The 22,720-nt window shown below is 42.1% G+C and overlaps 1 protein-coding gene and 1 long non-coding RNA gene across 4 annotated transcripts in view; one reads left to right on the top strand and one right to left on the bottom strand.

Moving 5' to 3' along the window:
- Positions 1–8,004: 8,004 nt before the first annotated feature.
- LOC119500287 lies at positions 8,005–8,491 on the top strand. Its single transcript, XR_005209589.1, has 2 exons — positions 8,005–8,148; positions 8,234–8,491. It is a non-coding gene; the product is annotated as an uncharacterized LOC119500287 (long non-coding RNA).
- A 2,765-nt stretch (positions 8,492–11,256) lies between these two features.
- The window catches only part of gdap2 (ganglioside induced differentiation associated protein 2), a 41,692-nt gene continuing 30,228 nt past the window's right edge, over positions 11,257–22,720 (bottom strand). For 2 of the 3 annotated variants that reach the window (XM_037789950.1, XM_037789949.1), the window contains exons 13-14: positions 21,374–21,517; positions 11,953–11,994 (exon numbers count right to left, since the gene is read on the bottom strand). In XM_037789950.1, the coding sequence (XP_037645878.1) occupies positions 11,953–11,994; positions 21,374–21,517 (186 nt within the window). Of the gene's footprint in view, positions 11,995–21,373; positions 21,518–22,720 lie in introns of all 3 variants that reach the window. The other variant, XM_037789948.1, reaches the window with a different exon arrangement.

Genomic DNA, 22,720 nt, shown 5'->3' with positions numbered 1-22,720 from the left:
TTCGGCCGTGGCCAAAGTGTCACTGGGGCGGACTGTCCTTAGTGCGTCCCAGCCTCGTCGTGCCCCCAGGGCAGGGCTAAGCCCACGTAAAAGGCGCCAGGGGTCTGCGGCGATGTCTGCAACCCACTCGACTCGTCTTGAAACACGGACCAAGGAGTCTAATGCACGCGCGAGTCAGAGGGTGCAAGCAAAACCCCGTGGCGCAATGAAAGTGAGGGCCATCGCGCGCCGGGTCGAGCGCACCACCAGCCCGTCTCGCCCGCACCGTCGGGAGGCGGAGCGCGTGCGCGTGCGATTGGAGCTGAAAGATGGTGACGAGAGGTTAACGTCATGAAATTTGGTGCAGACATTCATGGTCCCCAGAGGATTAATCCTGCTGACTTTTACTCTAGTCAGGTCGGCGATGGAAACTGTACCGTTGGTCACAAGAACAATCCCTTTTTTGTTTTGGGTGCATGTTCAACACACTGTTGTTGGAGCCCCAAATTGAGCTTTGTCTGGTTGTCAGTACAGCCGCGGACAGCGCAACAAGAACCACAGCTCCGCAAGGACATTTTAGAAAATGCAAATTTAACGTTAGTTAAATATCTATTAAAAAAATAAAACAGGATTTGTTAAATTGAACGCAAATTACTTTTCAAAAGAAGCGCTGTTGGCGGTTAACCACTATGGTTAGCTTATGGGACTAACTAGCTTACTGCTACTTCCGCTACCTCACCGGAAGTTACGCACATAATCATTTCTACAGTAACACCCCCGAGAATAAGATGGATAGAAGTCTATGAGAAAGTGAGCCTACTTCTCATTTTTGTTTCTCAGTAAACATTGTAAACATGAGTTTATGGTCTCAATCAGGATGCACCGATCGCAAAATGATGGGCCGATACCGATGTTTTCTTGTTGTTTATTTTGTTGGTATTTATTCTTCCTTTGTTGCCGCGGAAACAAAGACATCTTCATTAAAAAAAAAAAGTACAAAGTAGTGTAAAAACTAACATCACTAATTCTTCCTGCCCGTCGTCCGCCATGTTTGTTTACACTAAAGTCACGTTTGATCGCCAGAGACTTTGCGAGATATCAGATTTTTTCAGTGGGGACTCTTGTCGTTCATGAGTGAATCTGTTAGTGTGTGGTGTGCTGTTTTGTCCAAGTCGTTGCTCTCCTCACACTATAGGAACAGAACTGTTAAATTGAACATAACATGGTTGGGCTCTCTCTGAATGTGGGCCAGCGTTGAGCTGTGCCTTCAGTACAGCCTCACAGAGCTGCTAGCAAAGCTGTTGTCTCTTAGTCTTGTTTATTCTTGCGCTCTTGTTTCACCTCCATGTGCATCACATTTTCCTCTGGGTTTTATGCTATTTGCCTCTGTAGACATTCAAGTTGTTTTTTTCCATCCCTGTGTGTATTCTTCTTCCCTTTTATTATATCGAAAACCAGACTGAGAATCTACTCAGACTCGATCCAGACTTTACTCGGGGTCACAAGCGTTTGGAGTTTGGTTACCAGTTGTTAAAAAGGGGACAACAAACCACCACATTGGACGGGCGACAGTAAACCAAAGAAACTGACTCATTCTCAACAGCAGCGTTGGTGTTTAATTCTTGGTAGAAAGCAGGGAAACATATAAACAGCAGGAGAGGTAATGACTTTGGAAACTACTCAGCCTCCCTTCGGAGGTCTCATTAGTGCGTCCGCACATTTTTTATGGGTCTGACCGTGAACGTGACCGAACTCACACTCGACAAATCAGGTCACATCGTCCAACAGCTTCCACATGCACTTCAACATTCCTCTCTTGTTTTGTGTACTGTTACTAATTACCAATAGGGACAGTTTTTAATTTTCTTTATCATCTGGAGATCGGTTCTATTGATCATGCAGTCACACAATACTGTCTAAATGTGAGCTTCAAAGGAAGTGCTGAGACCTAATAGCTATGAGCTCATGTCAGACGTGAAAACTCCACACATGGTTGCTGACTGTGTGCTTACAAGTTTATTTTTCTAACCTCCATTGCACTGTTGAAAGTCTGCATTTCATTTTGCTGTTTCACTAATTTGTCATTAGTTTGTCTGTGCGAATGTGTGAACCTTCTGCAGATGAGTCACTCTGATTCACAGCCTTTCCCTTTCTGTCACACTCCCTACAGGTGCCCACTCACTGCTCTGAAGTCAGAGTGGATTATGGGAAACATTATCATGTAAAACAGCTGCACCGCCGGCCTATAAGCTGAGATGAGTCATCAAGGCTCTGCAGATGGTCCACACCAAGAATGCATGGAGGGGTTAGTTGAGTTTGTTTGACCAGGTTACAGCAGATAATGCATTGTGAACTTTAGTTCAACATTTTGAGGAATGCACTTATTTGCTTAGAGTTACAGTAGATGAGAAGATCGATACCACTCTTGTGAGCTTTAGAGGTGCTCAGAAGGCAGATTTTGTTACCGATGTATGGAGCCAGGCTACATGTTTCCCTCTGTTTCCAGTCTTTGTGCTAAGATAAACTAAACTAGCTTTATATTTAATGTTCGGATTAGGGCTGTCAATCAATTCAAATATGTAATTTTGATTAATTGCACAATTTGTATCTGTTCAAGATGTACTTTAAAGGGAGATTTGTCAAGTATTTAATCCTCTTATCAACATGAGAGTGGACAAATATGCTGCTTTATGCAAATATATGTATATATTTATTATTGGGGATCAATTAACAACACAAAACAATGACAGATATTGTCCAGAAACCCTCACAGGTACTGCATTTAGCATAAAACAATATGCTCAAATCATAACATGGCAAACTGCAGCCCAACAGGCAACAACAGCTGTCAGTGTGTCAGTGTGCTGACTTGACTATGACTTGCCCCAAACTGCATGTGATTATTATAAAGTGGGCATGTCTGTAAAGGGGAGACTCGTGGGTACCCATAGAACCCATTTACATTCACTGATCTGGATGTCAGAGGTCAAGGGACCCCTTTGAAAATGGCCATGACAGTTTTTCCTCACCACAATTTAGCGTCATTTAACCTCCTTCGGGGCGAGCTAGTATGACATGGTTGGTACAGATGGATTCATCAGGTTTTCTAGTTTCATATGATATGATGTGTGTTTTCCTGTTATATATCAGTTTTCTGTATATTTAAGTTCAGTTGCAAATAGCACATTTTGTCCCTCAGAGTGTAATTTGATCACTCCGAGGCGACTGATAGTTTCCTGTGTTTTCCTGCTCGGTCTGCCTCCGTGTTCTGACCAGCTAATCCTTGTCTGTCACGGAGGGAGGTCCATAAAAGATGGATTTGCTTCCTCCACTCACCACAGCTTTTTCATTTACAGAAGAGACCGCAGCATCCTTCCATCCTCATCCCCCCCTCGCTCAGTGCTTTAATCCAGCCGGAACGAATAGAGAGATTAAAAAGCTGAAGATGAGACATGATGAAAGAGGGTCACAGCGGTCAGCAGGATGTGGGCAGGTGAAGAGACGGGAGGTGTCGAGGACAGAGGAGGACAGACGTGTAGGTTGGAGGTTTTTAATCAGCACAGGGCCACTACTTCACTTCCTGGAACACGATGCTGTGTTTCTGCGGAGGGAAGGTGAAAAAAACACTCTGAATGCAACACCTGCTGTTTATCCTCCTTATTCAGCCACTTATGTGTCTCCATCTTTCCTGTGCTCTTAAAGGGGAAACACTATCTGTAAAAAGTGTTTAACCATATACAGTGGTAGGAGAAGTGCACTGATCTTTTACTGATGCAAAAGTAGTAAAACCAAAGTGTAGAACTACTCTGTTACAAGTAAAGGCCATGTATTGAAAATGTTACTTAAGAAAAAGTATTATAATCAAAATATACCACCAAAACACCAAGTAAACATACTAATTATGCAGAACAACTTCAGAATAAAGTGTATTATATATTTGTATAATAACCAGTATATTGTTAAAAAAATAAGAACAAATTCATACTATAGTATGTCATAAAAACTGTCATAAAAAAAATTCATAGTATAGTATTTCATATTTTTTTATGAAAAAGTCTTACTATAGTATGTCATACAAAAAATGTCATAGTATAGTAGGTCATAAAATATATTATACAAAAGTCATACTATAGTATGTGATAAAAAATCCATGGTATAGTATGTTGTAAAAAAGTTAAAAAAAATAATACTATAGTATGTCATAAAAAATATTATTACTATTTTTCTTTGTTTATTTATTTGTCTTTGTATTAATTCCCTTATTTATTTACTCTTCTCTTTAATTTTCCCTTTTATTAATTTATTTTTTATAATTGTTTTTTAATTAATTAATTCATTTTTGCATTTATTTATTTATACTTATTTATTTATTTTTTGCATTTATCTTTTATTCATTTATTTATTTTTGCATGTTTTATTTATTTATTTTTGCCTTCGATCTTTATTAATTAATTTATTTTTGCATTTATATTTATTTCTTTTAAAATTCTTTTAAAATGTTTGTATTTATATATGTATTTATGCATTTTTTTATTTATTTCTGCACAATTTTCCCATTGCATTTCACCCCTTATTCATTTCCCCAAACTAATTTATTTCTTTATTTATTTTCTTCATATATTGATTATAACTGGGATGATTGAGAGGCTGTCTGAGTTGTTATATTTATTTGTGCTGTAGGAGGAGCTGGTGGTGCAAACAGGAGGTGAAGAGGTCACTGGAGAAGAAGAAGATGTGCAAACAGGGCCTGCTTTGCAGCCCAGAGTTGTTGTGGTGCAGGTGAGTCAAGTGGTGCAGGTGGAGGTGAGTCAGGTGGTGCAGGTGCAGGTGAGTCAGGTGGTGCAGGTGGAGGTGAGTCAGGTACCATGAGACTGGAGGAACTGCATGGAAAATGTTTGCAGACAGTGCACATGTGCCATGGAGGCTGGAGTGGATACCATCTCTGCTGAAACAGGACTAATGTTCCCAAAAAAGGACTAAAGTTGTTCATAAAAGAGGAGTGAAGCCTGAAGCATGCCATGAAAAGGTAAGAAAACATAATTGTATAGTATGTCAAAAAATGTCATGAAAAATGTCACAGTATGTCATGAAAAGTTGTAGTATAGTATGTTGAAAACAGTGGAGAGGACAAGAGGAAACCAACCCACTGTGTCATGTTATTGTATACTAGTTGGCTACCAGTGGAGGCTGGACCATAGAGAAAGAGGAGGTTCCTCTATTTCTGAGAGGCAAGAGGGAGAAATATTTAAAAAGAGTAATTGGTTGAAATGAACCATGACCAAATCTCAGTATCATTTATAAGTACGTTTTTCTATTCAGAAAAAATCCATGCTTTACATAATAAAGTAGAGATAAATAGCCTAGTCAACTAATGATGTAGTAGTAGTAATAATAATAATAATAATTTATATAGTAATGTTGTCAAGCTTAAATGCAAAGTGCTTGCCGGATTAAAAGATATACGGATACAAATTTATTTATTTATTTTTGCACTATTTTTTAAAATAATTAATGACTTTTAAATGTATTTATTTATTTGTGCATTTATTTTTATTTATTTTAAAGTTATTTTTGCATATTATGTATTTATGCATTTCTTTATTTATTTCTGCACAATTTCCCCTCGTCCATAGGTTCCTCCTCTATTTCTGAGAGGCAAGAGGTCAACTAGTGTAGTAAAAAAAAATTATAATATAGTATGTCGAAAATTTCATGAAAAAATCTCACAGTGTAGCATGTTGAAAGATTTCATGAAAAAATGCCATAGTATAGTATTTCGAAAATGTCATGAAAAAATGTCAGTGTAGTATGTCGAAAAAAATGCATGAAAAAAAGTCATAGTATAGCTTGTTGAAAAAATTTCGTGAAAAATTGTCACAGTATAGTAAAACGAAAAATTTCATGAAAAAAATGTAATAGTATAATATGTCGAAAAGGTTTTATGAAAAAAAGTAATGTTATAGTAAATGTTAAAATTTTATGATAAGAAAGTCATAGTCTAGTATGTTGAAAAGTTTCATGAAAAAAATGACAGTATAGTATGTTGAAAACATCTCATGAAAAATTGTCATAGTATAGTATGTCGAAAAAGTTTCATGAAAAAAAGTAATGTTATAGTAAATGTTAAAATTTTATGATAAGAAAGTTATAGTCTACTATGTTGAAAAATGTATTGAAAAAAATTATATAATATAGTATGTCGAAAACATTTCATGAAAAGTCATAGTATATGGTAGTATGTCGAAAAACCTTTGTGAAAAAAAAGTCATAGTCTAGTATGTCAAAAACATTTCTTGAAAAAAGTCATAGTATAGTATGTTAAAAAATTTCATGAAAAATTGTCACAGTATAGTATAACAACAAATTTCATGAAAAAAAGTCATAGTATGTTGAAAAATGTCATAGTATAGCATGTCGAAAAAATTTCATGAAAAAAGTCATAGTATAGCATGTCGAAAAAAAATTGGAGAAAATAAGTCCTAGTATAGTATGTCGAAAAATTTCATGAAAAATTGTCACAGTATAGTATCTCGAAATATTTCATGAAAAAAAGTTATAGTATAGCATGTCAAAAAAATGTCATGATAAGAAAGTCATAATATAGTATGTTGAAAAAAAAGTCGGGTCACACTATCACCTCCATCAGGACAAAGAAGCTGACAGTATTTATAGTTTTACATCTTCTCCCTGGAAGACGCCCACCCTGAACTGTTTAAGTGTCTGAACTCGAGGCCTCAGGAGGATTATTTGACATGTTAAACGTTTTACAAGAAAACCCTGTTTGAAGACAGATTTTCACTTCACAGAAGTTTGGCTGCAGCACAGGCTGAAACTCTCCAACACCTAATAGCCGACTGTCTTTAACTTGTGAGTGTTGAGCTAGAAATGTTTTAATTTTCTCCTCATCCGCTGCGAGCGATGGATTTGATTTCCCCCTCTGTGGCCGGCTTAAATTCACAGCAGTGCCTGGACTCAGTGCATATAGACAACAGATTTAGTAAATGCGTAACATATGACTTTTAATTTGTCTTGGTATTATTATCTCTGCTAAGAATTCACGGCTTTCCATCACAGTTGCAAAAATCACTTATAGGTCCAATTGTTTAAAGGTGCAGTTGAACTGGAGGTGAGGCGTTATACTGAAGGGGAGAGTTTAACCATTAGAATAGAGCACTAATTTGTGAATGTAAATAAAACTAGGGCTGTCAATCAATTAAAATATTTAATTGTGATTAATCGCACATTTATTTTATCCGTTCAAAATGTACCTTAAAGGGAGATTTGTCAAGTATTTAATACTCTTATCAACATGGGAGTGGACAAATATGCTGCTTTATGCAAATGTATGTATATATTTATTAGGGCTGTCAAACTTAACGCTTTAATAACGCAACTTGGGATTTTTAGGTTGTAGTCGCAAGTTTCGTTAATGCGTTAACGCGATAACTTCAAGTTCAACTGCAACTTAATACACCTGACAACCCTCTTTGATTTGAAGAGCATGATTTAAAATCAAATTAGTCTGCTATATTGTATTCTATTATGATAGACATGAGCTTTATTGTCTTAACAATCAGAGCTTTAAATTATCAAACTGAAACAGTTTTACAGAGGAAAATCATTTTAATCAGTATATATATACACACGATATATATATATATAAAAAAAACAGTAACAATGCTGTAAATCTCAGGAGTTATGGACAACCAACCCCCATTTATCACTTTGAAATCATAAAAAAAAAGATAATATACATTTTCAAGAAGTCAAAGTTTGGCTCATCATTTATATACATTCAGACATCATCACAGTTCTGACAGTAAAGTTTATCTGAAGCCATTTTTCTGGTTGTTTCTTGAGACGGCTGGAAACATCCCGAGTCGTATATGTGATATTTTTAATGAGTCATATTCGGTCTTTAAATCTGTATTTTTATAAAAGCACGAGGTGAGGAAAGTCACTAGTTTTCAACTCTGCTTCGAATCATCTCAGTTGTTTTTAGAAAAACAAGATTTAAAGTTGTTAAAATCTAGTTAAGCGTTGACTGCTTTCTTTACAGGGTGATTGTTTGATTTAAAACGGAGTACAGCAATCGAATGAAACGTCCTCGAGCGACTGACACGACACATCTCCCCGCTGGAAGATGACTCTACACAAATCCAACAACGTGTAAGTTACAATTTAAGAAGCTGAACTCTGTAATGATAATCTCTCTCATGACTCGCCTGACTGTGCCGACATGCTTCTGTGTCAGGATTGAGAACATCTAAGGACGAGAGCTCTACTGTACCACGACGGACGAGAGGAGAGGAGGGATGCTGCTCCTCGCCAACAGCTGAAATGATTTAAAGATGTGCAGATTCCTGAAGCTGTGTGGAAACACGGCAGACGGGACAGTGTGAGATGAGTACATGCATGTGGAAGCTCTCCCAACAGTGACACACGTTAGTCAAACACAACCTACATTTATTGCGATAGTGTTACCTCTCGGGGTGCTGGACACCGGGGTCTGCTACATCATGACTTGAAAGTTAAATCACAGGAATGTTTTCAAAGTTTATTTCACTACATTTGATTTGCCGTCGCCCCGTTAAAGTCTGGTAGTCCGAGTTAAATCAAACTACTCGTGCATTGTGAAAACACCAAGTAAAGCTAACTGTGCAAATAAAAAAAGGGACAAAACGCACAAATGTCGAGCTCCGGTGGCAACGGGAGGAGAAAAATGAGCTTTCCTTCATCACGTGAGGTGAGAATAGCTATAAAAAAGCAAGTCTCCTCCTTTCTGGCTTGTGTACCCTTAAAGCAACCTCTGTCTCCTCCATAATCACGTTGCCACTAAGCTGCATTCTCAGTTACATTTTGAGGGACCGGATCACGGTCGCAGTTTTAAACATGCTTTCATCCTTTTATCCAAGGTGCTTGGGAGGTTGCGCTGCTGTCGCACCTGCCGTTACTAAGCAACCAAAACCTGCGCGCTGCGATGACGAAGTAATTTAGTAGTAAAAGCCGCACTGACTAAAGTAAACAAAGTCGGACTGAGAGGGTGAAGCAAGTAAAACAGTCAGTAGGGCAGATGGTAAAGCTCTGAATAGTCCTGCACTAAAATTATCCATTTATTTATCGTTGACTTATATTTATGGAAGTAAAGATATCCGCCGGCTGTGATTGGTTGTTCCTCGTCACATGACATGCGGTGCTCCAAAATAACTGTTTATCTCGGGTTGCAAGACTGTAATGCTGCACTATGGCGTCCTCCTCGGCTGAGCTGTAACGTGAGCTAGTAACTAGGTGAGCTAGCAGTATTGAGTGTAGACGCACGCTTGTTCTGTGCGGTGATACGGTTGCTGGGTGTAGTTCGGTATAGTTTACCATTATAGGATCATTTGGAAGCAAATACACGAGAGGATATTGTTTGTAATGTGTATAAATCATCTCCTGACCTGCAGGTGGAGAACCGCAGGCATAAAGCTGTAAAACTCATCTGCTTACAGGAAGGACCTTCAGCGTGACAGGAAGGACCTTCAGCGTGACAGGTAGGACCTTCAGCGTGACAGGAAGGACCTTCAGCGTGACAGACAGGTAGGCTGATTTAACAACAGCAGAACTTCCTGACTGACGGCTTTGTGATTAGAGATTTAAAATGAATTGCTTTATTGTATAATCTATAAAGTTTCAAGAAATACATCACAGATTCCCAGAGGCTCAGGTGACGTCCAAAAAATGTAGAACAATATAAAACAGAAAAAGCAGCAAATTATTTCAGAAACTGAAAGAAAAAAAGTCGTTGCAGTTTAATTTTCCATCCCATGAATTGTTTCAGAGCTACTTTTATCAACGATAGTGACAGAACGTTTAGTTCACTACGTATTCAGGTGCCTTCAGGACACACCATAAAGTGAGAAATTACAAACTTCCTGCGAGGAAAATCCAACAGAACAGCTGTCCCAAATATTTTGTGAAATATGCTTATTTGCTCTCCTGCCAAGAGTTAAATATAAAGAAGGATACCACTCTCATGTGTGCATAAAACCTGAAGCTACAGTTAGCGTGGCTCGTTTTAATGTGAGAAAATACACCTACCAGCACCATTCAAACTCTCAAACTAAAACGCTACACCTTGTTTGTGTAATCTAACAAATAATTATGTGGTTTTCCCCATTTCCAGTGTTTATGCTAAGCTAATTATCCCCTCAATGTAGCTTCATATGGAGCGTAAAATATGAGCGTGGTATTGATCTTCTCATCTAACTCATGTTAACAAAGCAAATAAGCGTATTTTCCAAATTGTAGAAGTATTGCTTTAAGTTGCTAAATGGATAAAAGTAACGTTGTGATATAAAGTGAATGTTCTATGATGAGCTGTGGAGTTTCTTCTGTGTCTTTATTATTCAAGCAAACAGAATCAAGTTTGAGAGCAAAACTATCAACATGAAATCAAAACTAACATGTTTTATTGCCAGTCAAATAAAGTTGTGATTATAAATGTATTAATGCAAATCTAGAAATTTGACTTGCTGTTGAGCTGAATCTCGTGGGCGGGACCAACGCTGAGAGACGTAAGACACGATTGGAATGACAATGTGGCGTGGAGACGGAGTTTTGAAGTTCACGGAGAAGACGAAGATGATGAAGATGAATGCGCTTAATTAATTATTTACAGACATAACTTCCGTCTTACTAATGACAAGAATGTAAACCTAACTAAAGTGGGTTTTGTTACCTAAACTAAAGCAAGTGTTTTTGTTTAATTCACACCATTTATCACGTGTTTACTGCGACCAAAAAGTGACGGCGAGGGGTCTGACAAAGCGTCAATATGTGACGTGGTGGGACGGTTTTGTTTGAACTGGTGCATGGAGATTGATGATTTGTTTAATGATCGTTGTGTTAGTTTGTTATTACACAGCTATTTTCTTTATAACAGACCGTTGCTATGGGTGCAGTGCTGATCTCGGACCCAATCAAAATATTGATTTCTTCAGTAAGTAGTCGTGTAATAAGCGGGATAATGTACAGCTAGCGGGTCATTGTTGTGAAAGAATCCCCTCTGGGGCGATGAGAGACCTGTCGGGGATTCTTTCACAACAATGACCAGCTCGCTGTACATTATCCCGTACTTATATTTGTGATGTAATGTGCATTTACTAACTAAGTGGATGTTGCCAAGCTATCGATATTAACCAATAGAAACAAGACTTGCATCTTTCAGCGTACGTCGCGCCCACGGGATTCAGCTCAACAGCAAACACACATTTTGGATTGGTATTAACAGCTCCAATTTTATTTTACTTGCATTAAAACTTTTCTGACTGTAGTGTCATTAGTTTAGCTCTTTAATTTATTCTGTTTGATCGGATGATAAAGACACAAAAGTGACTCCATAGATACGTAGCTTAGCTAACATAGAACCGGGGTTTTCCGATTGTGACTGCAACGTATCGGGTGGGAATTTCCAGTTTCCGTCTTGAGTCTTTATATCCGTGCAGCGCGGTGCGGCACACAATGAGACAGACGGACGTCATGTTACTCCAGCATTTAAAAAAGTCTGACAATAATCTGAGACGTGGGCGAGGACGTCCGACGCGACCACACGGTGGAAAACGTTTAGAGCAAACTGTCAGGCTTCACACGGAACTTCATATTTCGGGATGTTTGAGGAAACTGCTGAATAAGAACTCTCGTCGTAAGGCATAATCCAGAAACCGTTACCAGATCCACAAATAGAGTCTGTGGTGAGGGAGAGAGAGAATGGCCGCTCAGCAGACCACATGCTGCTAAATGTGGGCCGCGACTGTTAATTTAGTCCTTTTGGCGGAGACGGAACAGAAAAGGAGAGTTTCCCCCGCGGCGGTTCAGAGCCTTAAAGAGGAGGTTAGGAGTTCAGAGCCACACGATGGGCAACACCACGTCCAGAAACGGCTTCCAGTTGACGGGCTGACGTCACCTCGGCGGGGAGGTCCGACTGGTCTCCTGTCACAGACTGGAGGACTGGGAGCGATGGTACGGTCCATTCACCTGAGATGGAGGAGAGAAACAGTCGAGGTTAAAGGAGCTAAATGTGAGATGGGGAGCTTTTCTATTGCCTCCACACGGCTCTCAACATGGCGGCTGCTTACAGCTAACGGCGTTAACAGTGACAGCAGTGTGAACCTGAGGGGGCTGGAGGGCGGACGCTACGCTGGCATGACTGGTCAGTCTCGCCCGGTTAGTCTCTCTCTCGCTCGCCCCGTCAGTCTCTCGCTCGCCCAGTCAGTCTCTCTCTCTCTCGCTCGCTCCGTCCGTCTCTCTCTTCTCTCTCTCTCTCTCTCGCTCGCTCTGTCAGTCTCTCTCTCTCGGTCGGTCTCTCTCTCTCACTCTGTCAGTCTCTCTCTCTCTCTCGCTCCATCAGTCTCTCTCTCTCGGTCAGTCTCTCAGTCTCTCTCTCGCTCTGTCAGTCTCTCTCGGTCTCTCTCTCGCTCCATCAGTCTCTCTCTTGCTCCGTCAGTCTCTCTCTCTCTCTCTTTCGCTCGCTCGCTCTGTCAGTCTCTCTCTCTCGGTCGGTCTCTCTCTCTCTCTCCATCAGTCTCTCTCTCTCGGTCTCTCTCTCGCTCCATCAGTCTCTCTCTCTCGGTCAGTCTCTCTCTCTCCATCAGTCTCTCTCACTCTGTCAGTCTCTCTCGGTCTCTCTCTCGCTCCATCAGTCTCTCTCTCGCTCCGTCAGTCTCTCTCTCTCTCTCTTTCGCTCGCTCGCTCTGTCAGTCTCTCTCTCTCTCTTTCGCTCGCTCGCTCCATCAGTCTCTCTCTCTCTCTCTTTCGCTCGCTCGCTCCATCAGTCTCTCTCTCTCTTTCGCTCGCTCGCTCCATCAGTCTCTCTCTCTCGGTCGGTCTCTCTCTCTCACTCTGTCAGTCTCTCTCTCTCTCGCTCCATCAGTCTCTCTCTCTTGGTCAGTCTCTCTCGCTCCATCAGTCTCTCTCTCTTGGTCAGTCTCTCTCACTCTGTCAGTCTCTCGGTCTCTCTCGCGCTCCGTCAGTCTCTCTCTCTCTGTCTCTCTCTCGCTCCATCAGTCTCTCTCTCTCGGTCTCTCTCGCTCCATCAGTCTCTCTCTCTCGCTCTATCAGTCTCTCTCTCGGTCTCTCTCTCGGTCTCTCTCTCGCTCCATCAGTCTCTCTCTCTGTCTCTCTCTCGCTCCATCAGTCTCTCTCTCGCTCCGTCAGTCTCTCTCTCTCTCTTTCGCTCGCTCGCTCTGTCAGTCTCTCTCTCTCGGTCGGTCTCTCTCTCTCTCTCTCTCGCTCGCTCCATCAGTCTCTCTCTCTTGGTCAGTCTCTCTCTCTCTGTCAGTCTCTCGGTCTCTCTCTCGCTCCATCAGTCTCTCTCTCTCGGTCTCTCTCTCGCTCCATCAGTCTCTCTCTCTCTGTCTCTCTCTCGCTCCATCAGTCTCTCTCTCTCTGTCTCTCTCTCTCTGTCTCTCTCTCGCTCCATCAGTCTCTCTCTCGGTCTCTCTCTCGCTCCATCAGTCTCTCTCTCTTGGTCAGTCTCTCTCACTCTGTCAGTCTCTCGGTCTCTCTCGCGCTCCGTCAGTCTCTCTCTCTCTGTCTCTCTCTCGCTCCATCAGTCTCTCTCTCTCGGTCTCTCTCGCTCCATCAGTCTCTCTCTCTCGCTCTATCAGTCTCTCTCTCGGTCTCTCTCTCGGTCTCTCTCTCGCTCCATCAGTCTCTCTCTCTGTCTCTCTCTCGCTCCATCAGTCTCTCTCTCGCTCCGTCAGTCTCTCTCTCTCTCTTTCGCTCGCTCGCTCTGTCAGTCTCTCTCTCTCGGTCGGTCTCTCTCTCTCTCTCTCTCGCTCGCTCCATCAGTCTCTCTCTCTTGGTCAGTCTCTCTCTCTCTGTCAGTCTCTCGGTCTCTCTCTCGCTCCATCAGTCTCTCTCTCGCTCCATCAGTCTCTCTCTCTCTGTCTCTCTCTCGCTCCATCAGTCTCTCTCTCTCTGTCTCTCTCTCTCTGTCTCTCTCTCGCTCCATCAGTCTCTCTCTCGGTCTCTCTCTCGCTCCATCAGTCTCTCTCTCTTGGTCAGTCTCTCTCACTCTGTCAGTCTCTCGGTCTCTCTCTCGCTCCATCAGTCTCTCTCTCTCGGTCTCTCTCTCGCTCCATCAGTCTCTCTCTCTCTGTCTCTCTCTCGCTCCATCAGTCTCTCTCTCTCTGTCTCTCTCTCTCTGTCTCTCTCTCGCTCCATCAGTCTCTCTCTCGGTCTCTCTCTCGCTCCATCAGTCTCTCTCTCTTGGTCAGTCTCTCTCACTCTGTCAGTCTCTCGGTCTCTCTCTCGCTCCATTAGTCTCTCTCTCTCTGTCTCTCTCTCGCTCCATCAGTCTCTCTCTCTCTGTCTCTCTCTCGCTCCATCAGTCTCTCTCTCTTGGTCAGTCTCTCTCACTCTGTCAGTCTCTCGGTCTCTCTCTCGCTCCATTAGTCTCTCTCTCTCTGTCTCTCTCTCGCTCCATCAGTCTCTCTCTCTCGGTCTCTCTCGCTCCATCAGTCTCTCTCTCTCGCTCTATCAGTCTCTCTCTCGGTCTCTCTCTCGGTCTCTCTCTCGCTCCATCAGTCTCTCTCTCTGTCTCTCTCTCGCTCCATCAGTCTCTCTCTCGCTCCGTCAGTCTCTCTCTCTCTCTTTCGCTCGCTCGCTCTGTCAGTCTCTCTCTCTCGGTCGGTCTCTCTCTCTCTCTCTCTCTCGCTCGCTCCATCAGTCTCTCTCTCTTGGTCAGTCTCTCTCTCTCTGTCAGTCTCTCGGTCTCTCTCTCGCTCCATCAGTCTCTCTCTCTCGGTCTCTCTCTCGCTCCATCAGTCTCTCTCTCTCTGTCTCTCTCTCGCTCCATCAGTCTCTCTCTCTCTGTCTCTCTCTCTCTGTCTCTCTCTCGCTCCATCAGTCTCTCTCTCGGTCTCTCTCTCGCTCCATCAGTCTCTCTCTCTTGGTCAGTCTCTCTCACTCTGTCAGTCTCTCGGTCTCTCTCTCGCTCCATCAGTCTCTCTCTCTCGGTCTCTCTCTCGCTCCATCAGTCTCTCTCTCTCTGTCTCTCTCTCGCTCCATCAGTCTCTCTCTCTCTGTCTCTCTCTCTCTGTCTCTCTCTCGCTCCATCAGTCTCTCTCTCGGTCTCTCTCTCGCTCCATCAGTCTCTCTCTCTTGGTCAGTCTCTCTCACTCTGTCAGTCTCTCGGTCTCTCTCTCGCTCCATTAGTCTCTCTCTCTCTGTCTCTCTCTCGCTCCATCAGTCTCTCTCTCTCTGTCTCTCTCTCGCTCCATCAGTCTCTCTCTCTTGGTCAGTCTCTCTCACTCTGTCAGTCTCTCGGTCTCTCTCTCGCTCCATTAGTCTCTCTCTCTCTGTCTCTCTCTCGCTCCATCAGTCTCTCTCTCTCTGTCTCTCTCTCTCGGTCTCTCTCTTGCTCCATCAGTCTCTCTCTCTCGGTCTCTCTCTCGCTCCATCAGTCTCTCTCTCTGTCTCTCTCTCTCGGTCTCTCTCTTGCTCCATCAGTCTCTCTCTTGCTCTCTCTCTCCATCAGTCTCTCTCTATCTCTTGGTCAGTCAGAAACATCAGATCTAACAGTAAAACGCTGCTCTATCAGTACTGTTACTTTAAGTGCTGTTTTCAATGCTGGCCTTGTAGTGGAGTATTTTCTCAGTGTTGTATTAGTACCTCTGCTGCAGTAAAGGATCTGAATACGTCTTCTACTGTTCTAGAGAAATGAGTGAACATGTTGTCCCTTTAGGAAGGACACAGTCCCCCTCTGGGCCAAATCAGGAACAAAAATGTCACAGCGGTGACATAATTAGTCTCCAACAGGTTGAGAATTAATTCCCTGAGGGAGGTGACGGAGGCTCAACTAACAACTGGCCATGAATGCATCATTCTGAGACACTTACAACTGCATTTCCACACAGAAATTGAAAGAAAAAAAATGTTTTTGGGTGGGTCGAAACACCTCTCCCTGTTCTGGCAGAGACAGTTACAACAGTGACTGGCCTCCTTTGAGACCAAGAGCTGTGACAAATGACTGTTAAGTGTTAAAAGGAAAGAACTTCCACAAGTTTCTGGCAACCAGAGAGTCTGCAGTATGTCATAAGAAAGGACACAATAATGTCCCCTTTTGGACATCCTGTTTATTCCAGCTGGACCTGTCTGCATAATAATAATAATACTTCCTTGATTATTCATCCTTTACTGTTACAACTGTGGCACCGTGACAACCAGATTACCTCCAGATAAAAGTTACTAAAGACACTAATTATTCATCTAACAAAGCAAGAGGTGGGCATTGGGCTGGTTTAACACTTTGATGAAACACAATCGGGGGTTTTGTACCTGTTTGAATGGGAGGCTTTCAGTAGAAGTAGAGCTGATAGCGGTCCAGCTCCAACTAGCTGAGCTCTGAGGTAACTCAAGCTCACCTGTGTTTCTCTCACGCTGCTTATCAGTGATGCTGCTGGTGTGTTATATCATCGTGAAATACCATCGGACTGAGTGTGTGTGTGTAATGGAGGGCTGCTGTAAACTCTCAAACTAAGTCCTAAAAAAGCTTTTTAAAGGGGGAAACCTGTATTTTAAGTAATAATCTCGAAGATTTACATTTAAATAAATGTCTATTAAAGGTGCTAAATGCCAGATTGGGAGCATTTCTATTGCCTCCACCCGGCTCTCAACATGAGGATGAGTGGGTGGCTGGCAGTTAACGGTGCTAGGAAATGCTGACAGAGATAACAGCATTTACCTGTGGTGGGACTGGAGGGTGGGCGCTACACTTCCGCGACGACGGCGTCAGTCGGGACGGCGTTATCAGCTGTAACCGTCGTATGAGCGCAATACCGAGCGGCGGACCTGAGCTAACCAGTGGGGCATACTCACATGCTCAAACATGCACTAGCAGGCATGGCTTGCCCGGCTATGTCAACAAAGCACAGAGGGAGAGAGACTTCATTCTCTGCTCAGGTAGACATCACTCCTATCTTTACGTAGACAATAGTTGTTCTGCTGTATAGAGCACCTTTAAACCTGCAATAACAGTTTTTTTTTTGGCAACTTGGGGTCAGCGGAAACTAGATGTGATATATATAGCGTATTTGTTAACAGAACAGTTGCTTATTTACACATCCTGCAGTTATGGAGCAACATTATCATTCATTTTGCGATTGTAAGTCTAATATTCACTCTCTTTTAGCTCTGTTTTTGGTCTCCACCAACTCCTGAGGGAAATATCTGTCTCTTTAGCCGCTAAATGCTCCACTATGTTCACCAGATAGTCGCTAACTGTGTCTGTCTGCTGTTTGATGCTGAGCAGGTAGTGTACAGTGCCTTTTTGCAGCTGAACTAGGCGGCCTACTACGACCAAAAACAACACTATAAGAGCAGTGAGATTCAACCAAAACAGCAAGGTCGGACAGCTAAACAATAAGCTGAAACTTCCTATAAAGCTCTCTGAAGCCAGTGTTATAAAACTGGTCAAAAGGAATCATTATTTCCTGGACTCCGGCACCATCTCTGTAATTCAGCCCAGCAGAGAGAACTATTTCTGGGTAACAGCAACACACAGGTGTTGATATGGATGTTCCTGCCCAGTTCACTGGCTGGCTGCAGCAGCGCTGAAAAAGAGGGGAAATGCACCGTACTAAAGCCTTAAAGGAGGCCAGCTCATTGTGTTCACACACTGACTGTTAAATTCCCCGCAAGAGACTGAGGGTGACCTAAAAATAAAGTTCCTGATGAGTAAGCGAAGCCACAGAGAACAGTAAAACACCGGCAGTGAGAGTGAAGCATCTCAAGACTACTGAGACAGAAACTAAGCAGCATGGCATCAGACTACAACACTTATTACTTCTAACCCCTGATCAGTGCAGTTTCTAAGTAAGAGGACTTGTTTTGGCTCTGTACTCCAGCAGTTTAGCAGTGAAATAAAACAGTGACTGACTCTCAGCTGTTTTAATAAATATCAGATGAACATTGGAGGAACTTTTTGTCCAAACCCCCAAGAGAGCTACGAGTCCTACGTTGTTCACCCGATATGGAATTTAACACCAATAAATACCTCAATTTGAGGTCCAATGTCTTTACGAGCCAACAAACCAAAAAAACATGTTGCTCTCATGTCTCCTGCTGGAATATTTATACTGTGTCTTTTCCTTAGTCCCCAACAGGACAAGGTTTACTTTTACCGAAACTGCAATGGGTATCTAGTACTACCCAAACCAACTACTTAAACATCATTTACAGATCAATCTCGGTATGGATTGCAATACCAAAATACATCATCTAAAGCGTCAGCACAAGTGCAAAACTAGAATTACCACCTCGGGGTTACAGTCCAAACTGTCATCACTTCATCCTGTTAGACGTTTGTGTGAAATTGTCATAATTAACATATGAATTCTTGACTTAAGAGCAGGATCCGGCACACATTAAGCCCCGAGTCATAGTATACAAATAGTATAACCACCGCAATCTAACCGTAATACAACTATTTTAATGTTATGTTAACATTTTCACATTAAATAAATAGTTTACTGGACTTGAACCAAAGCTCCTACAGAAACATACCCGTGATGACGCAGCGTCTAACAGACAAAGTACGTTGTAAAACAGGTGGTAAAATCTTTAAGCCAAGTTCACACTACACGGCTTTCAAAGTCGTCTCATCGTAGTACTGTTCACACTACACAACTTTCTTAGTCATCCCATCATAGTACTATTCACACTACACAACTTGCTGTCTTGTAATCAGGAGTCTTTAAGACTCTTTAATGACTGACCGGCGACAGGAGGTCACACACTACAGGAGGAATCCCCGATGAGGTCTCCAAACTACGTTACGTCACAAAAACACGCGACAAATACACGGTAAATGACACGATACCATACGTGAGAAATGCAGCACATACAGTAAGTTCCTGTTGTTACAGACGACCCCTCCTCAACCTGTGTCTCGCAAACTGGGCATTAGCTCCGTTTGACCTACAAACACACTACATGTCATTTCAGTTTGCCACCAGTGCTGTAAGTACAAAAAAACAATGTAAATATGACGGTAAAGAGTCGTGTTTCTGGAACACATAGAAGCTAATCTGTTCATTTGTTCATGTAGAGTTCACAGTGAGGCTGAAATAAACGTTCCATGAAATGTAACATGCCTCTTATGACTCCCCATATATGTAAAAAATACATTTATATATCAAAATCAAATCTTAATCAAATGGTGCATGAGGAATTTAACACAAAATGAATTAAAATAATAAAAGGTTTTGGGATGGCCTACAAAAGAATACTTCCCTCACATAAAACCAGCACGTCAACCTTCGTTCTACAGATAGTTACCAGCAGTAAGATGGATCCAAGATGTATAACAACACTGTTCCTATTTGTGCCCATGTGCCGTCCCAAGTGACTGAAAATTATTTCATGTCAAAGAGGTTTTTTCCAAAACAAACTAGACACGCTAACGTTCCTTGATGCTGCTTTTAGAACCGTCATCAATATTCAAATCAAGTCCCTCCTGATGTGAAATCGTGCCCAACTGAAGAAACTTACAACACCAAAGTCATTTCATGGACTCGAGTCTCGACAGAAGAATCAAAAATGAGCTTAAAAGGTCACGGCTCAACTGGACCGAATACTCCTCAAAACCTCATCCAGAATCTCAACTCAACTCAGGAAAAGGCACATCGATACCTTTTCATCAGCCAACAAGAACAACTACAAAATCACCACAAAGTCAAAACACAGAGGCAGATGCCAGACAATCACGGATCAGGAGGAATCCAAACATGATTCATCTAAAAAGGAGCTGAACATGAAAACCTTTTCAGCTGGATTGGACTCAGAGCAGAGTCACATCTACATCTGGTGCTCTAAACATCTATTCTTCACGTTCTCACCGGTCAGATCAGTAACAAGAGTTCCCTCTTCCTACTGCCCTGAAGCCTTGTTAAATCAAAGCTATCGATACCCATGACTTCATTCGATTATCCTCACATCACTTCCAACATTTCAAAGGGTAATCAACACAGAGCATCCTGTAAATCTCACGTTAACTTGTGAGTGTGCAGGCTAACTGATTTATAGGTTTCATTTATGGAAACACACAATAAACAAGTCGTTAGCTGATTGTTAAACCCGTTTACCCCCTTTCTCTGGTTTACATCAGTAACAAGACGAGAAACATCAAATGGAGATAAATTAACAGACTTTTTTCCTCATTGCCTTCAAAAAACAGCTGATGAATAGTTGCTCAGAATAAAACACACATGCTTGTAAACACGTTTCAGTGTTTAGATTTGACATGTGAAGACACGGGGGAAATCTGCGAGAGGTTAAGTTTCCATTAAAACACAATAAGAAAGGGGATGTGAGGCTATACAGTATGTAACTGTGAACATTTCCTGTCACCTGCGAACGCTAAAGACTGACCGGAAATACAAAAAAAGCGAGCTGCAGACACAGACACTCACAAATGTGTATAAGGAAGTCAGTCACTGACGATAAGTTTTAGACATCAGAGCTTTTAAAGCTGCAATATGCATCTTTTTCCTTATAAAACAGGTGGTTCAAATCAAGCTATTTGTATGGTTTTGCTTGCAGCCAATCACCAAAGGCGTTCTTCGGATTAATGCGACGTGTGACTGGCTCACTACCGCCACAGCTACAACCCGTACAGCCGGGATTGTCTGCCTGCACACGGAGATGTCTGAGCCGGCGGCCAGCAGCTAACAGCGCTAACAGCAACAACAACAACAACAACAAGTGCTGACAGAGCTCACAGTTTGAACCTGGAGGGAAACCGGAGTTGTGGGCGTTACGCTTCTGCGACAACGCGGTTGCGCCACTGTGAGTCGGGGGGACGGCGTTATCAGCGGTAACGGCTTTATGAACGCTGTGCAGTGCGGCGGCGATTAGCCAACCACATGATGGGTATTGAAAGAAGTACTCTATTGGTATCAGTATCACAAAAGGACCAGACACACTAACTTGACAGCGACGAAGGCCACCAGGTGCGTCGCCTCATGTTGCCTTATGTCGCCTTTGCCAAAAAGTTGCACTCGAACACACCGAAAAGACTACAGTACAGCACAGTATCGATACACGGATGTCAAGTATTGATCTTTTATTATATAAACTATTAACCTCTTTAACAATCCGACGCTCTCGGGCGCTATTCTGTCGGCATCTTATCAGATAAAACAGATGTTGACAAACTGCATAATTTGTGGTTGTAAAAAGGTAATATAACTTATCGCAATACTCAGCGTATGTTTAAAATCACAATGGAAATGTTCAAGATTGTATCGCGACTTAAGTATGACGAGTATTACGAGCCAGTGATATCTGTGAGTGTGTGTACGTTATGGATTAATCTACCCGTCTGTGTATTCGTGTGCGTTTTGCTGCTTACCCGCGCGTCGTACTCCAGGACGAACGGAGGGATGTCGATCTGCTCCGGTTTGATGCAGGTGAAGAGCTGCTGCAGGTTGTCCAGGTAGCGGACCTTGTCCTTCGTCCCCGACACGCTGAAGGTGGTGAAGAACCACGTTGAGACCTGGAGTGACCCGGCGAACAAAAGAAGACGACACATTTGATCTTGATTTACCGACAAAGACAAAACTCTCTAAAGCTAAACAACAGAACCAGATTAAGTCTAATGAACCTTTAATGATCTCAGAGGAGAAGTTTGGCAAATGGAGCAAAAAGTACTGGAATGTCAGTAAACAACAAAGAAACTGATGTAAACCAGAAAGCACTCAGAGAGCACAGACCTCCGCCCAGGCTGCACAATTCTGCAGATATGTTATTTTAATAACAGAAAAGTATTTAGAAGTTTTTGCATCCAGATCCAAATCTCAATACAGTATGATGGACAATCATGCTGTTTTTTGGATAATACCTCATCTTGGGAAAGTTAGGGTTTTATCCAAGAACAAAATTAATCAAAATTTCAAGCGAGGCCACCGAGCTATTTAAAATGATCTCGTTACCGTAGCGGACTAACCAAGTAGCAGATAGTAAAACAATATTATTAGGGCTGTCAAAGTTAACGCAATAATAACACCACTAATTTCTTTAATGCATTAACACAACTTGTTAGGTTTTATCGGGCTTAGTTTTAAAGTTATAGTGAAGATACTGGTATATGAAACTACAAAAAACAAAAGAATCCATTGGTACCAACCATGTCATTCTAGCTTGATTCAAGGGAGGCTAAATAACGCTCCAAACTTACGCTAAATTTTGGTGAAGAAAAACTGGCATGGCCATTTTCAAAGGGGTCCCTTGACCTCTGACCTCCAGATCAGTGAATGTAAATGGGTTCTATGGGTACCCACGAGTCTCCCCTTTACAGACATGCCCACTTTATGATAATCACATGCAGTTTGGGGCAAGTCATAGTCAAGTCAGCACACTGACACACTGACAGCTGTTGTTGCCTGTTGGGCTGCAGTTTGCCATGTTATGATTGGAGCATATTGTTTTATGCTAAATGCAGTACCTGTGAGGGTTTCTGGGCAATATCTGTCATTGTTTTGTGTTGTTAATTGATTTCCAATAATAAATATATACATACATTTGCATAAAGCAGCATATTTGTCCACTCCCATGTTGATAAGAGGATTAAATACTCGACATATCTCCCTTTAAGGTACATTTTGAACAGATAAAAAATGCGTGATTAATCACGATTAAATATTTTAATCGATTGACAGCCCTAATTAAACCCAACCGCAATCGAATGATTTACTCTGGT

Source organism: Sebastes umbrosus, chromosome 13 (assembly GCF_015220745.1).
Source record: "Sebastes umbrosus isolate fSebUmb1 chromosome 13, fSebUmb1.pri, whole genome shotgun sequence".
Classification (NCBI taxonomy): domain Eukaryota; kingdom Metazoa; phylum Chordata; class Actinopteri; order Perciformes; family Sebastidae; genus Sebastes; species Sebastes umbrosus.
The sequence above is the reverse complement of the archived record's forward strand: the minus strand, read 5'-3'. Positions and strand labels throughout refer to the sequence as shown.